Source organism: Nematolebias whitei, chromosome 9 (assembly GCF_014905685.2).
Source record: "Nematolebias whitei isolate Nwh7 chromosome 9, NemWhi1, whole genome shotgun sequence".
In the NCBI taxonomy this organism is placed as follows: Eukaryota; Metazoa; Chordata; class Actinopteri; order Cyprinodontiformes; family Rivulidae; genus Nematolebias; species Nematolebias whitei.
The window spans coordinates 15,263,354-15,279,392 of record NC_056506.1 but is presented as its reverse complement, the minus strand read 5'-3'; the positions used below and the strand labels follow the sequence as shown (position 1 = coordinate 15,279,392).

At 40.9% G+C, this 16,039-nt stretch overlaps 1 protein-coding gene across 1 annotated transcript in view; it reads left to right on the top strand.

Annotated features, from left to right (window-relative positions):
• st3gal3b (ST3 beta-galactoside alpha-2,3-sialyltransferase 3b) overlaps positions 1 to 16,039 on the top strand; it is a 111,352-nt gene that overhangs the window by 537 nt on the left and 94,776 nt on the right. Inside the window, exon 2 of the mRNA XM_037682009.1 lies at positions 7,405 to 7,533. Within this exon, the coding sequence (XP_037537937.1) occupies positions 7,405 to 7,533 (129 nt within the window). The remainder of the gene's footprint in view (positions 1 to 7,404; positions 7,534 to 16,039) is intronic.

Genomic DNA, 16,039 nt, shown 5'->3' with positions numbered 1-16,039 from the left:
GATAGTGATCAGTGATGGTGATCAGGATAGTGATCAGTGATGGTGATCAGTGATGGTGATCAGTAATGGAAACTGAATGAAGCAAGACCTGAAAGAAAATGATGAGCGAGAGATCATCTACTTAAATGTGCATTTCTTCTGTTCTATGAGTTTGGAGCTCCAAATAAATGTAGTTTTTTTTGCTAAAAAATAGGATTATTGGCATTTTGTCAGTGGAGGAGGAAACTAGTTAAATAATTAGAGGAAGTTTTTTGAGTGACAAGATGAAATAAGTGGAAGAGCAAATAAAGCGAACAAGTAGATATTACTAAATTGTGTCTTATTTCTTCTTGTGTTTGAAGTATTTCACTTTACTATTATCTGTACATAACATTTTCTGATCTTATTCTATCCAGACCTTCATGGTACCACGGCTGATGGCTCTTCAGACAGAGGAGGCCTCGCAGAACCATTTTAGTTCACCCAGCTCCGTTTCTATTTCTTCATGAACAAATCCATTCCACTTGATTAATGGGAGAATACTCAAACCACCGTGCTCTCTAAAATAGTTACTGAATCCACTGTTTACTTATGGAGGTAAACGTATCAACCCGTTAAAATACATCAGAATGCAGGAAATGGGATCTACTTTATTCAGAATTTTCTGAGGGGGGACCCCCAGACCCCCCCCACATTACAAATGCTTCTGACACCATTGCTACTACTATTAAAGTAATTTGTTTTATTACTCTTAGGAAATTTGTGTTGAGAGATACATTCCTGCTGCTACATTTGATTTTTATTGTTTGAACGTGAATAAAAATGTAAACATAAATGAAACGTACATGTCCCTGTTCCTAATTTCATCTTGATATATTTTATTCCCTTTTTGTCTCCGAGCTGGAGATTTAATGTCATAAATCTGGTCACCTTAATCCAGAACAATAAATCTGACGTAGAGTTAAAATATATACAGTATCAGTGTTAGTAACGTTATGGTTGTCGTCCTCAATGAAATGCATTGTTTGTCTGAAATACGGTAGTTCCAGTACTTCTGTACAAATAAAACAGCCTACTGTTAGGCTGTTCAAACAGTAGTAGGTCACTACTAATTAGACCTTCACCATACGTGACTGACTATTTAAACAATGAACACGGAAGAGCGTTTCTTTGTTTAATTTATATTTTTGTAAAACTTGATAACTTCATGGTGAATAGTGGAGGACAGAAAATGTGAACGCACGTTAGGAAGATGTTTCAAGATTTCAAGTGTTAAAACAGCTTTAAAAGTAGCTGTTAACTTAGATTCTTGGGTGGACAAAGATAAAAAAAATTCAGCCATTATATCTGTTATCAGCATTATCCTTCCCCTCCCAATATCAATAATGGTGATTGCCAAAATGTTCACATTGGCTGGGTTCTAGCTCTTACATATAAGTAGTCAATTGCCAAATACTTTTACAATTTTCTTCTGTTTAAACATAAATACATTTAACCTGGTGTTTCATGGTGATAGATGTTACAAGTTTATTGTCAGCCTGTCGCTGGCAGTCCATTGGCACATTTTCAAGCCACAAAACATCCATTTCTTTACAAACAGTTTTAACATTGTAAGGAAATTGATCAAACCAATTCTATGACATCAATCCAGTTGTCTGAGCCCCGGAGGGGACATGGGGGATTTTTTTTCTTTTGCATTCCCACGCAGTACTGTACTGTATGTAATGTTACCTGACAGACAACAAACGTTCCTCCCTCAAACAAACTGGTCCACATGACATGATTTAACCTTTTTTGTTCTCACAGACAACAGCAACAATGGAACAGACACCCATATTTGAGGTTCATGGAGTTTTATTTTGAAATCAGCCTTAAATATAAGGATATCCAGTGTGTGCTGCAGAGGTAAAATTAGTTTTACGTTGGATATTTCACGTTCATGCTCCGTGGATTCAGCGGTGACTTCCTCGTTCGAGCCGACGCAGGCAGCCTGATGTCGTTCAGCTGCTCTCAGTCTGTCCCTCCTCCGAGGAGCGATGATGATAATTAGTGCTGCTTTGACAAATACTCCGAAAATACGGTAATTTGTTGACGGGCCCTAAGAGAACCATTGCTCCTCGGAGTGACAGACAGATCAGCTGAAGGAAGTCAAACCGTCTGCGGCGGCTCGAACGAGGAAGCCACCGCTGAATCCACGGAGCATGAACGTGAATTATCCAACGTAAAACTAATTTTACCACTGCAGCACACACTGGATATCCTTCTATTTAAGGCTGATTTCAAAATTCAATTCAGTTTATTTATATAGCACCAAGGCACAAACTCCATGAACCTCAAATACGTCTGTTCCATTGTTGCTGTTGTCTGTGAGGTAACACTACATACAGTACAGCATTGCGAGGAAACACAATAATTTTTGTGTGGGAATGCAAAACGAAAAAAAATCCCCCATGTCCCCTCTGGGGCTCCGTAGTCTAAGCCAGTGGCTTGTCCTTCTTTGGGTAGTTTTTATTTTTATTAACCTTTATTTAATCAGGTAAATCCCACTGAGATCACAGATTTCTTTTGCAAGGGAGGCCTGGACCTGAACGCGGCCTAAAGTACATGTTTTTGGACTGTGGGAGGACACCGGCGTACACGGAGAAGACCCATTCATACACAAGGAGAACATGAAAACACCACACAAAAAGACCCCCTAGTCCAAACCCATAATTGAACCCAAGACCTTCTTGTTGTGAGATTCCAGGCTAACCACTAAGCCATCGTGGTAGTAGTGCTATGTCTGAAACACCCGATGAACCCAAAGTCTACTAGGTTCATTTGAGGATACTAATAATGTGTCCCAAAATTTTATCAGTGAACCTAAAGATGCTTTTTTTTTTTTTGAGCTCAGTTTAAGTGTAGAAACATTGTGAAGTGTTTCAATGAACTTATCATCATCGCTCAAATTTTTTTTTTAAAGAAAGAGAAGAAAGAAGAATAAATAAATAATAAAAGAGAAATAGATAAGACGAGAGACCACCACGACAAAACAACATGCACAGCACAATGCCACCCACAATATCACCACAAAACATTCGACATCGCACAAGGAATCATCTAGCTTTCACCACTACCCAACCTAGCGTGCATCTGTCAAAACACCTGAATCCAAACACCCGCGCAAGCACGCCCACCACCACCAGATTTCTCCAAAAGAATGCCCAATAGTGGACGCGGGGGCCCACAGACCCGCCCCCCCAGGACACAATGGCAACATAGGGAGGACCGGAGCCACAGACACACAGCTGCCCACAGGCCCGGAGCCCCAAGAGTCTTTTCAGGGACACCACCAAGTCATTGGTTCAGGTATGTTGACGACACCTGGGTTAAAATTAAATCTCAGGAAGTCCAACATTTTACTGACCACATCAACTCTGTGGATAAATACATCAAGTTCACACGAGAAGATGTAAAAAATGGCAGGTTGGCTTTCTTGGACTGTGAGGTCTCAGTCTCTGATAGAGAACATTTGCAAACTGAGGTGTACCGCAAACCCACCCACACAGACCAGTATTTGCAGTTTGACTCCCATCACCCATTGGAGCACAAGTTATGAGTCATCAGGACTCTGTACCACAGAGCAGACAGCATCCCCACTAGCTCAGGAGCCAGGCAGAAGGAGAAATCCCACACAAAACAGGCTCTAGAGCAATGTGGATATCCTAACTGGGCCTTCCTGAAAGCAGAGAAGAAACCCAAACAGGACTCCAGTCAGCCATCAGGTGAAAAGGAGGAACCCAGACCCAGATCAGTGGTCATTCCGTATGTTGAGGGAGTATCAGAGAAACTGAGACGTTTATTTTCTAAACATAACGTCCCAGTGGCTTTTAAACCCCAAAATACATTACGGCAAAGACTGGTTCATCCCAAAGATCCAGTCCCCCGGCACAAACAGAGCAATGTTGTGTATGCTGTTCAGTGTCAGGAGGGTGATCAGTCTTACATCGGGGAAACAAAACAGCCACTGGCCAAAAGGATGGACCAGAACAGAAGATCAACATCATCAGGCCAGGACTCTGCGGTCTACACTCATCTCCAGGCCAGCGGTCACTCTTTCAGGGATGAAGATGTTCACATCCTGGACAGAGAGGAACGATGGTTTGAGAGAGGAGTAAAGGAGGCCATCTTTGTGAAAAGAAATCGTCCATCATTAAACAGGGGTGGAGGCCTCCGGGTTCAACTGTCCCCCTCTTACAATGCTGTGATTGCTAGTATCACTCAGCCCTCTGTGAACAGTAAACAGCCATCAGGTGCTAATGATCCATGTGATCAGCTGGTTTTGGTTGTCAGCAGCAAACTGGTTGATCCACTCTGAGAAGGTGCTATTTAAGAGACTGAGCTGTATACAGCTCCTCAGACTGAGGAAGTCTCTCGGATGAGAGACGAAACGTTTCTACATTTTTTTGTTGATTTGCTTTGTTTTGTTTTTTTGAATGTTCAGAGGACCAGATTTATCTTTTTTAGACAGGGCAGTAGGGCAGTTTCAGTGCTATGGAGAGGTTTAAAGCCAGATTGGAATAGCTCTAAGATGCCGTGATCCTCCAGGAAGCACTTCAACTGGGACTCAACTATTTTCTCCAATAGTTTAGAAACAAATGGGAGTTTGGAGACAGGCCTGAAGTTGGAAACGACTGAGGGGTGAAGGTCTGTTTTTTTCAGGAGAGGCTGGACAGCAGCATGTTTAAATTTTTTTGGCACCACGCCAGTGGATAAACTACTGTTTACTATGGCAAGAATGGACGGACCTAGAGTTGGAAAAACCTCCTTTAGTAGTCGAGGGGGGACCACATCAAAGGGGGAACCAGAAGGTTTCAAGCTGCACATGACCTGCTCTAGAGAAGATAGAGTGATGGGTTCAAAATGGTCAAATAGAGCCACAGATAGAGGTGGGATGGATGGGTCATGAGTTGGAGGGGAAATGAGAGCCCGGGTGGTCGCAATTCCTAATCAAGACCAAGCCCTGAGTGTCTCGAGACAAGACCAAGACTTTTGGGGTCCGAGACCAAGTCGAGACCAAGACCTCAAGTCTTGGAGCTCAATGTTTTCACAGATTATCTGTCTTATACTGTCATGACATATTGACAGTTTTAACAAAAATGTAAAAAACATATGTACATTTAAAAAAAAAATAAAAGTTACATACTGCAACTTTAAGTTTACTTTTGAATGAATATATCAGGGTTTTTTTTTTAAATAAATTTTCAAAGCTACATACGAAAGAAATCAGACATTCAGTGGTTTTTGCTCAATCATTTTCATGTCATGTGACCCACTGACACAAAACTTATATTAAACTTCTCTACTAGACCTGACAGACGAGGCACCCTCATTTATTTCTCTTTTTAAAGCATTTTCTAATTTTTCATAATTTATTTGTTCAAAAATCATGTTTTTTGCTCAATAACTAATTATATAATGCTTTAAAATAAGAAATAAATGATGGTGACTTGTGTGTCAGGTCAATTAGAGTAGTTTAACATTAGTTTTGTGTCAGTGGGTCAAATGATGTAAATTATATTAATTGTTTCTGAAGAGTGTTTGGTTCAGTAATTTGTTGACGGTCCCTAAGCGAACCATTACGTCTCGGAGGAGGGACAGACTGAACGCAGCTGACTGAAATCAGACTGCCTGCTTCGGATCAAACGAGAAGAACACACCGCTGAAGACTCGAGCTCGAACGTCCAACGTAAAACTAACTTCACTGCGGTAGAGAAACGAGGCTCCAGCACGAACTGTTCAGAAAAAAATTGAAATGAGAAAAAAAAAAGCTATTTATTAACTGATTAAGTCGTGGGTTAGACTGATTATTGTTGGAGAATCTATTCTGACCCAAAGTGCAGCTGTGACTGGTTCTGAATGAGGCTTTACAGCAGACACCTGCTCCCGTCTGTTCCAGGTACTGCATACTGGTGCAGAATCTTTTAGTGGTACACAGTACTCGACCGTACCGGCTTACTTTCACCCCTGGTTGCGACGTTACGTTCTGTTGTCTGTATTGTTCTGTTGGTACAGAAACACGTGTGAGTGAAAGGGGGTGGACATGACAGCGGTAACAAAAACATGTATTTAGCAAGGGGTCGTGTTATCTCTTGGATTTGAACCAGTACGTTTTGTATCCAATAAAACAAGTGAACAGATAAACTGGACAATATTCTGGCAGTTTAGTCATATTTCCACAGTTGTGGTCTTGAAATAAAATCCCAAGTCCTCAATGTCCGAGACAGAGACAAGATTGAGACCAAATGAAGTTGAGGCCGAGACAAGACCAAGACCGGTCTCGAGTACTACAACACTAGTGGAGGAGCAGCGGTTCTACTCCGAGTCTCTCCTGATAACTGAACTTCTCCCCCCGTCTCTAAGGGAGAGTCCAGCTGCCCTGCAGAGGAAACTCAGTGTTTGAGGAAAATGTTCTAAATGATGTTTGCTCAAAAGAACCACACTCACACACGGCAGGTGATTTATCTCCGACACAATTTCACTTGCATGGACAGATACTGTAACAGTTCACATCAATGTGCATTAATCGTATACACCTGAAGCCCGGCCACAGTGATCTGCAACTGCTGTAATGTCTGCTCGCTTTTTATTTCCTTATCAGCTTGACAAGGTTTCAGTGGGTGTTCTCGAAGCCAGCTGCAGTCTCACATGGCCCTCCTGGTCTTCACAGATAAAGTCCCTGGGCAGGATAAGAGAGTGTTTGGAGAGACAACTTGGTTGTTTGTTTTAAAGGAAAGCACATGTAATAATATATCCATAATTCCATAACCTCTGACCAAAATCCTCTGACACTCATTTCAACCCCCTGTATCCACAATCTCATTCTTTCAGTCACCATGCAGAGCTCATGACCATAGGTGAGGGTATATATAGACTGACTGGTAAACAGAGACCTTTGCCTTACAGCTCAGCTCTCTCTTCACCACAACGGACCGGCACAGAGTCCGCAATACTGCAGATGCCGCACCGATCTGTCAGTCTCACGCTCCATTCTTCCCTCGCTCGTGAACAAACCCCCGAGATACTTGAACTCCTCTTGAGGCAGAACCTCACGTAAAAGGTCTTAATTGTTTTTAATGGAAAAGCCAGAAAAAGAGCCAGAGAAAGTTGTTAAACCGTGATTTGATGTTCCGTGCAGCATTGTGCAGTCCTCAGGGAGGGAGGGTGATGCTTACAGAACATCGTCGTGGCTCCTCAGCAGGTGTCATGTTCCCCTCCTGGTCGCTCTGCTACCTCCCATTTGACTCCAGTTTTTTTACACACCATCCCACACCCATGCATCACCTTGTTAGTTGTGTCGCTCGTCGTTCAGCTGCTGCAGCATGGTCTTCTCTGTTAGGGGGTGTGCAAATAAAACCCTGTCCTCTCTCGACTCGTTATTTGCAGGTGATGACCTGAATGGTGCCATGAAGCCGACACACAAGCTGCTCTTTGTCCTGTGTCCCATGCTGGTCCTGGTCTTTATTTACTACTCTTCTGAGAAGCTGCAGCTCTACGTTTGGGGTCAGAAGCCTCGTAAGTTACACCTCCAGTCTGAATATTTGTGGTGGCTTTTTATTTCTATTTTTTTTTTTTGATTGCACCATTCATTCCATCTCTTATCTGTTTTTATTGTGAAGATGTGTCTGAGATCTGTCTGTGCTCTGCTCTGTGCTTTATTTTGTGCCAGTTTTTTTTCTTTTGTAGTAAAACGTATGAAATGAATACGTCTTGTGTGCCATACACAGCTCGTTTCTACAACAAAGCTGAATTTATTTTCCTTTGCCTCGGGCACGTCGTGATCAGGTTTTCTCTGACACTCTGTGAGAAACTTTTGGACACTCCCTTTTAGCTGTCTAATGTACGGAGAAGTATCGACAGCCCTGTGCTTGGGCAACACGAAGTGACTAAAGCTGCATCAGTCTTTTTGCTTTTTTTCTTCATCTGCTTTGAAAGCAAGAGGAAATGTCATTTAGTAATTTCCACTTAATCCATCTCCTATCTTATGATCACGTGGAGCTTTCAGCGTTTTACAGCGACAGCTTTTCACTTCTGTAGAAAACAGCCATGTGTTTGAATTATGATCATAAATATGCGTTTCCTGTTCGACACATTCAGAATGCTTAAAACGGCCAGAGAAGTAGTTCAGAAAGAAACTTTTATTAAGCAGTTTTATTCTTTTACAGTTTAAAAAATTGTTTTTTTTGTTATTATTTTGGCAGAAAAATCATAGTTATTACATTGAATAGCAGATTGCACTGTTTTTGTACAACCTATTTTGATTTAGTAACAGATTTCAACTTAATTTACCACTTGGCAGAACTGTTGAGCAGGTTGAAGCCTTGTGAGCGACAGTTTTTAAATTTCCACCGTAAAGATTGAAAAACAGTCACTGAGCTGATATCTGTGGGGGGAACAGGTTGAATGTTTAAGAGACACCGTGTATTTTCCTGAATAACACATTCCTTGTTGTTTTCTCCTGTTTGAGCCTGTAATGGTGGTTTTGTTTGGTGTTGGGGATGGAAAGTTCATTTCCTTCAGCAGATTTCTCTCAAACATGAACTTCTGCTTTTTACTCATGATTCATTTGTTTTTCTTTTTTAACCTTTATCGTCTCGGTTTGTTGAACCTTGTTAAACTTTATTCTGGTTCACCCCTTACGCCAATACTTTGTGACTGTGGGTGCTGCTTACTTGTGCATTTTAGAACCAGGGTTCCTAAACAATCTTGAAAATCCTATCAAATCAGTTTTTTTCTGTTCTGGACGAGTGTGTAAAATAGAAAACAGTTTGGAAAAAAATTGTCGTGTTTTCAATCTCTTTTTATTTCTTCCTGCAGATTTTCTTTTTTGAAAAACCAAATTTGCTAAATGTTAAGTGTTTACATTAGCTGTAAATAAAAAAAGAATATAGGCACTACAATGTTCACTTGGTCTTGCATAAGGCTGCCAAGTTGCAGAAACTGAAATAGGGGAAATTAAACTTTTAAAGAGTCATGTCAGCCACTTTTCCTACTAAATGAAGTTTGCACGCAGCCACAAAATCTCCTTGTATCTTAAAAACTTAATTTTTAAAATATACTACATAGAGGTTGGACCACATGATTACATGCAGTGAATAAAAAGACAAGGGGTCGCCACAAACATGAAAGATTTGGCCCTTCCTGACACAACCTGGGCTTGAACCGGCAGCCCCACGATTACAGCCATTTTTTAAATTTACTGTCAGGCATTAAATCAGACTAAAATAGACATTAAAAAGATTTACAATAACTTAATTTGCTAAATGCCTAAATTATGAGGGGGAAAATGAGAGGATTTAAAAAAATTACTTTCTTCAAAAGTCTCAAGTGAAAAAAAAAACTTCTTTGAACAATATGGGGAAAGGTCTGATGATGGTGATGATGATGATGGTGATGATGATGATGGTGATGATGGTGATGATGATGGTGGTGATGATGATGATGATGGTGGTGATGATGGTGATGATGGCTTTGGAAGATTGGAGGCACAACTTTCGATGACTTAAGGCACACCTCAAACACACTGCTTCTTTTTGTGACATCACGGGAACTCAAACCAGCCGAGCCGTCAGGAAAACCTTTAAAAGTTTAAGTATCTAACCTGACAAACGTTTACTTTAGGCAAGCGTTCATTTTTTCACAATTTTACAACTGTCTGTACTCAGCAACATATTTTAATGCTTTCTAATTTATAATTCAAAATAAACCAGGAAAACTGCCATTTTGCATTTTCAACGATTTGCCTTAAATGGTGGGGAGTGGTGGCGCAGAGGTTAGAGAAGGGGGGCCTGTGATCGGAAGATCGATGGTTCAACTCCCTGGACTGACATCAAAATGTGGGTGAGAAAGGTGAAGCACCCACAACTGCCTCCACCCTCATTTGCCCCACTCTGGGCCCTTGAGCAAGGCCCTTAACCCCCACCATCTGCTCCCCCGGGCACCTCAGATGGCAGCTCTCTGCTCCACAGAGGCTGTGGTAGCTCGGTGTAAATGGACTGTACTTATACAGCAACTTTCTAACTTATGAAGACACTCAAAGATCTTTACACAATCTGTGCCTCATTTACCCATTCATACAGCTCTATACTAGATCTCTACAAATCTGAACAAATCATTCTAAAGAGACTAATCAGAGATTTATCACATTCATACACTGATGGACACACATCAGAGGCTATGAGGGGTCTTGCCCAGGGACACTTCAACATGTGACTGTTGGTGGAATTGAACCCCCAACTCTTGCATTGGAGGACGACTGCTCTAACCACTCAGCCACAGCTGCCCATGGTGGTCTATGGCCGAGTCAGGAAGGGCATCCTGCGTAAAATCAATCACCAAGTCTTCGTGTGAGTTAGTTTGCTGTGGCGACCCCTGAAGCAGGAGCAGCCGGAAAAAAAACAACAATTTGCCTTAAATTAAATAATTAGAAAAAAATTTTAATTTTCTGGCACATTTGCTTTGTGAAAAAGTTTTATTACTAAAATGGAGAACAGGCTCAACAAGTGACCTGTTTGATCATTGAGTTTCAAACACATTCTAGTGAAAACGAGTCCCTTTCAGCTCATTCTGGTAAAGAAGTGATGAGTCAGCGTTTCTCCTAGATTACTGGTCTTGGCAGGGTGCTTGTTGGGCAGGGTGGTAGCAGAGCGCTACATTACTAATGCTAGGTTGAAGTCACTTATCCTGTGGCTAAGTCTGGAAGCAGGCAAACTTTTGGCGAGAGGATCCTGTAGGCAGGACAGTGAGTTCTGTGGACAGGGCGGGGCTCCCTCCTTGGATAATGGTGGGGAAACACTAACTGATGTACTCACCATTTTCTGTAAACGTCAGTTCACACAGATAACCTTTATGCATTATTAGTGTCATTCTGTTAGAGAAATGACTGTAACATGTTACGTGTTTAAATACATACATTAATATTGTTTCCTATTGTCAGTTTATGAAAAATGTACTTGTTAGTTTAATTACAAGGAGTTACTGTAGAGTGAGTAAAGGGCCACATGTGGCTCCAGAGCTGCAGGTTGTAAACCTCTGCCCTGTCTGAACTATTGCCACAACAGGAAACTATATCAAGTTTAATAGTCTCGTTGACAATCATATTCAGGGAATATGATTAACATAACATGAATAACATTTTGATGACAAACAATAAGCAGTATGTCCATGTTAAAAATACACAGACACATCTATAATTAACGTTTCTAATTAATATAAAACTGAACCATGTTTGAGAGCAAAGTAGTAGTTGGCAGGTTTTTTTTTTATCCTGAGAAAATACAATTACTTTACAAATATTTTACAAAGGTTTACAGGTAGCAACAATGCACCAATGTACAAACCTGTTAATGTATAAAAGATGATGTTTAACGGTGGGGAATAAAACACAAACTCAGAAATATTAAACGTTTAAGTCTTGAATAGCAGGATATCAAAACTGAAACCCCGTGTAACACAAGTTATCTAAAGTACGATAATACTATATTATTATATTGATATATTCACAAAACCAGAACAGTCAGCTCCTGACTTAAATACTTTTAGATCATACCTGTAAATTGTTCTTCTTCCTACGAAGGTGGTGATTCCATGTTTGTGTACGTTCTCAGTCATCCTGGATGAATTGTTTTTCAGGTCAAACGTCCTAAAAACAGTCAAAGTAGTGCCGTCATCTTATTTAATAAGCTCTTAGGCTGGTGACTTCATACTTGTGGCTGGGTGTTGGACTGACAGGTACTGGGAAAATAGGAGAAAGTGGCTCGAGTTGTTGCTTTCTTGCATTAGTTGCCCAAGGCCAGGAGAGGGGGCTAGAAGATTTCACTTCAGCTGCCCTGTGTGAGCTCTGCTGACTGGATCCTGTGGAAAACATCAGCAGGGTCAGTGATGGGAACAAACAAACCAGTTTGCAATGTTTTGACAGACATTAACAACTCATGTAGGAAATGTTAAGTTTGTGGTGAAGTTTGTTTCTCCCTCGTGTCCTGGAGGTGGTATTTTTAGATGGGAAGGGAAGTTGTTGCTTTTTATCTATAATCCTAAAGTACACTCGTGTTTTCACAACAGTTCGTTGTTCCATTTGCGCTGCTCTTTAACTTTATGAGCCGCTGAGCCGAGCGTCTTACTGCAGCTTACGTGAATCACTACAAAGGAAGCGTGTTGGAGAACAGAGTTTATTCTTGCTGGATGTCTTCGGTCTTGATGAACTCATCACATTTCTGCTGGAGCGACAGTGTTTTTGTCTGTGTCGGTCTGTCTGTCAGCAAAATATCACGAACCGCTGGGCGGATCTTGTTGAAACTTTCAGGAAATAATCATTGTCTGAATCTTTACAGCCGATTACCATTTTGTGCTAATCCAGTACAAGATTGCTGCTAAAGCCAACTCACATTTAACAACAAAATAAACAAAAACAAAAAAAATTATATTAGAATTTCTTGAGATTGCGCTATTTTTCCCCGAACTGGTTAAAGTTGCCTTACCACAAAAATGACAATTAAAAAAAAAATTAATAAAAATACACAAATAGACCTGTACAAAAGTAGAAGCATATGCTAAAGATACCACTCCCCCAAAAATTAAATAAATAAACTAACGAGTGAATAACTAAAGAACGTGTCAGTGTTTTTATCTGTTAGAAAAGGAGAAGGAAGAAGTATATAAACTTTCTTTTTCATGCTCAATACTCCAGGTAGAAAAATTCAACAAAGTTGAGTCAGGTCCTCTGGACGGTTTCTTTTGGTTGAAATGTTTCGTTTTTCATCCTAAGGACTTCTTCAGTCTGAGTAGCTGCAACAAACTTAGTCTTATATATAGCACCTTCACATAGTGAGTCAACCAGTTTAATGGTGCTCAGATGGTTTCTGGAGTCCGCCATCTCCCCCTCCGCCTTATTTGAGGCAGCCATGACCAAGGTGGTTCAAAATATCAAAGTTCATGCTCAATAACCCATCTCAAGAAAAAGAAACCGTCCAGAGGACCTGACATAACTTTGTTGATTTGGATTATTTAGCATGAATCAGGACATTTGGAACCACTTTGGCCATGACTGCCTCAGACGTGTTGGTGGGGGAGAGGGCGGACTCCAGAAACCATCTGAGCACCATTAAACTGGTTGACCCACTATGTGAAGGTGCTGTTTATAAGACTAAGTTTGTTGCAGCTCCTCAGACTGAAGAAGTCTTTTGGATGAAAGACGAAACATTTCAACAAGAAGAAACCATCCAGAGGACCTGACTTAACTTAGCTGGAAGAAGTATAAACTTATTTATTCCTTCCCCTCATCCTTAATTAATACTTTATGTCTTACATTGTTCCTGCGTTTCTTAATTTGGAGTGGTAGTCGCTGGGTTTCATGTATAACACGTACTCCAGGTGATGCCACTCATTGGACAAGGTCATTTCTTAAAATGTTAGCATTGACCGTTCAATAATCGGTTATCAAATACCTCATGAACCACTGGATGGATAATTAAACTTTTAGAAACGTATCATTGGTTGTAAATCTACAAGTGATTAACTTTTCAAGGCATTTCAGTTAACTATGGCCACCACATCTTAAAAGCATTAGCCAACACAAACATGAGCTTTAACTCGGTCAATATTACAGATAATGAGCCTAAATGTGGTCTTGTCCTAACTGAGTCATTCACTACACACAGTACAAGTTAAATCACACACAGTGTTGTTACAGTTCATGAGATCACTTTAATGTGACATCTCACAATATCTCAAGACATCGCTCATAACATACCGGTACTTTTTAAGGTTTGACCAAAGCGGCTACAACTATGTCGTTTCCTTGAAGGAGCTCTTGGCCTTTCCATTATTTAAACAGTTCTCTTATGAAGCAATAACAACTGCAAGTTAGGACTGTGTGGTTGTGGCTAAAATACCATCATGGTTTATCTTGATCGGTTTGAGATAAATGTTTGTCCTCATCATTACTCAGCTTTACCGTACTAGTTTTTGGTGTTGCTACATTTCTGTTTGTGTGTTAATCATTGCATTACAAAAGGTCATTTTCCTTCACAGCCCTTCAACTACTGTTGTGTTTGTTTTAATATTCACGTATGAGGTTCGAAGTACTCAATGATGACGATACCATCACAACAGAGTTGTTTGTGTTTGACTCCATCCATTTATGTGGTGAAATGTTGTCATGTTCGCCCATGGTGCAGCAGTTTCTCTTTGGAAGCCTTTGTAATGTAGGAACTTGTGTCTCAACTTTAAAAAAAGCCACTAATCGTTTTAACGGTGGTGACACGGTGGCACAGTTGTTACAGCTGCTGCCTCTCAGCGAGAAGGTCGCGGGTTCAAATCCTGGCCTGGGGCCTTTCTGGGTGAAGTTTGCATTTTCTCTCTGTGCATGCAGGGTTTTTCTCCAGGTACTCCGGTTTCCTCCCACAGACCACAAACATACATGTTAGACTGATTGGTAACTCTAAATTGTCTCTAGCTGTGAGTGAGAGAGTGAATGGTTGTTTGTCTCTATGTGTCCCTGTGATGGACGGGAGACCCGTCCAGGGTGTACCCCGCCCCTCGCACAGTGATTGCTGGACATGGGCACCAGCGACCCCATGACCTAAAAAGGAAGAAGCAGGTAAAAGACAATGGATGGATGGATAAACTGATTGGTAACTCTAAATTGTCTCTAGGTGAGAGTGATAGCATGAATGGTTGTTTGTCTCTATGTGTCCTTGTGATGGACTGGAGACCTGTCCAGGGAGTACCCCGTCTCTTGCACAGTGATGCCTAGATATGGGCACCAGCGACCCCATGACCTAAAAAGGAAGAAGTGGGTAAAGATAATGGATGGATGGATGGATGGGATGAAGTGTAGACTCTTCATCCATCTTAATTAATGCTAATGTTTGATCCTTACTGCTCTCCATTCAGTACTTATAATCCCCATTCTTGTTTTATGCCGGCAACACTGCTAATGTAACTGCACACACATTGCCACAAGTCCTCTCATTGTGGGAAGCCCTTTGCCATTTGTCCTTACAGACAGTAACCGGCCATGCATGACCTTTGATGCAGTTTTTTTTTTTAAAAAAGAGCTAATTTTAAGAGGCACTCTTCATTTTTATGAGCAAATCTGCTTTAGCTCAAGAAAATGAGATACATACAGATGTGTGCGAGAGAGTCTGTTAATATGGTCTTTGTGTTTGCCTTTCATAAAACTGTTGTCATTCTTTGCTCCAAGTCTCATTAGCATCGGGCTCAGCAGCTGCTCAAGGAGCATGACATAAATATTCCTGACACAGGCTCAGTTTTCAGCTTCAGGGATCACCTTTTCTGAGGTGTGGTGATCCGCTGATACAGTTTCAGCTGGAGCAGTCGAAGCTTACTAATTGAGGAACTGGATCTTTCAGAACCCTCATGAGGGAAGTTTTATATGGCACTCGCAGTCTATTACATAAGAGTGCAAGTGTGTACAAAAGTTGTACATTTTGACAGGACTTTGTTCTGTGTTTAAATGAAAGTTTTATTTTGTGTATTCACTTATATCTGGATGAAACGGCGTAGCATCTGTTCTCTGGTTATTTTTGATTAAAAAAGCGAGCAACAGTTGTTTTATAAAAATTCAGAGTTTTTTTATTTTTTGTATGAAACAAAATATATTAAAGCACATAAAACCTACAAGGACATGTACTCTGCTTTCTATATTAATTCAGTAACTTTGATTTAGGGAGCCTGTGATGGACTTGCAACCTGTCCAGGGTGTACCCCGCCCCTTGTACAATGATTGCTGGACATGGGCACCAGCGACCCCCGTGACCCAAAATGGAATAAGCGGGTCAAAGATAATGGATGGATGATTGAGGGAGGGTAGGATTCAGTTAGATCATGCTTGAGACAGCTGCAATACAATTTATTAAACAATTACTGATGCAGCTCCATGCATCCATTATCACACAAAATCTCGGACCTAAAGGAAATAGTATATTTGGCTCAGTGCTGCAGGATAAAGCATCCATCCATCCATCCATCCATCCATCCATCCATCCATCCATCCATCCAT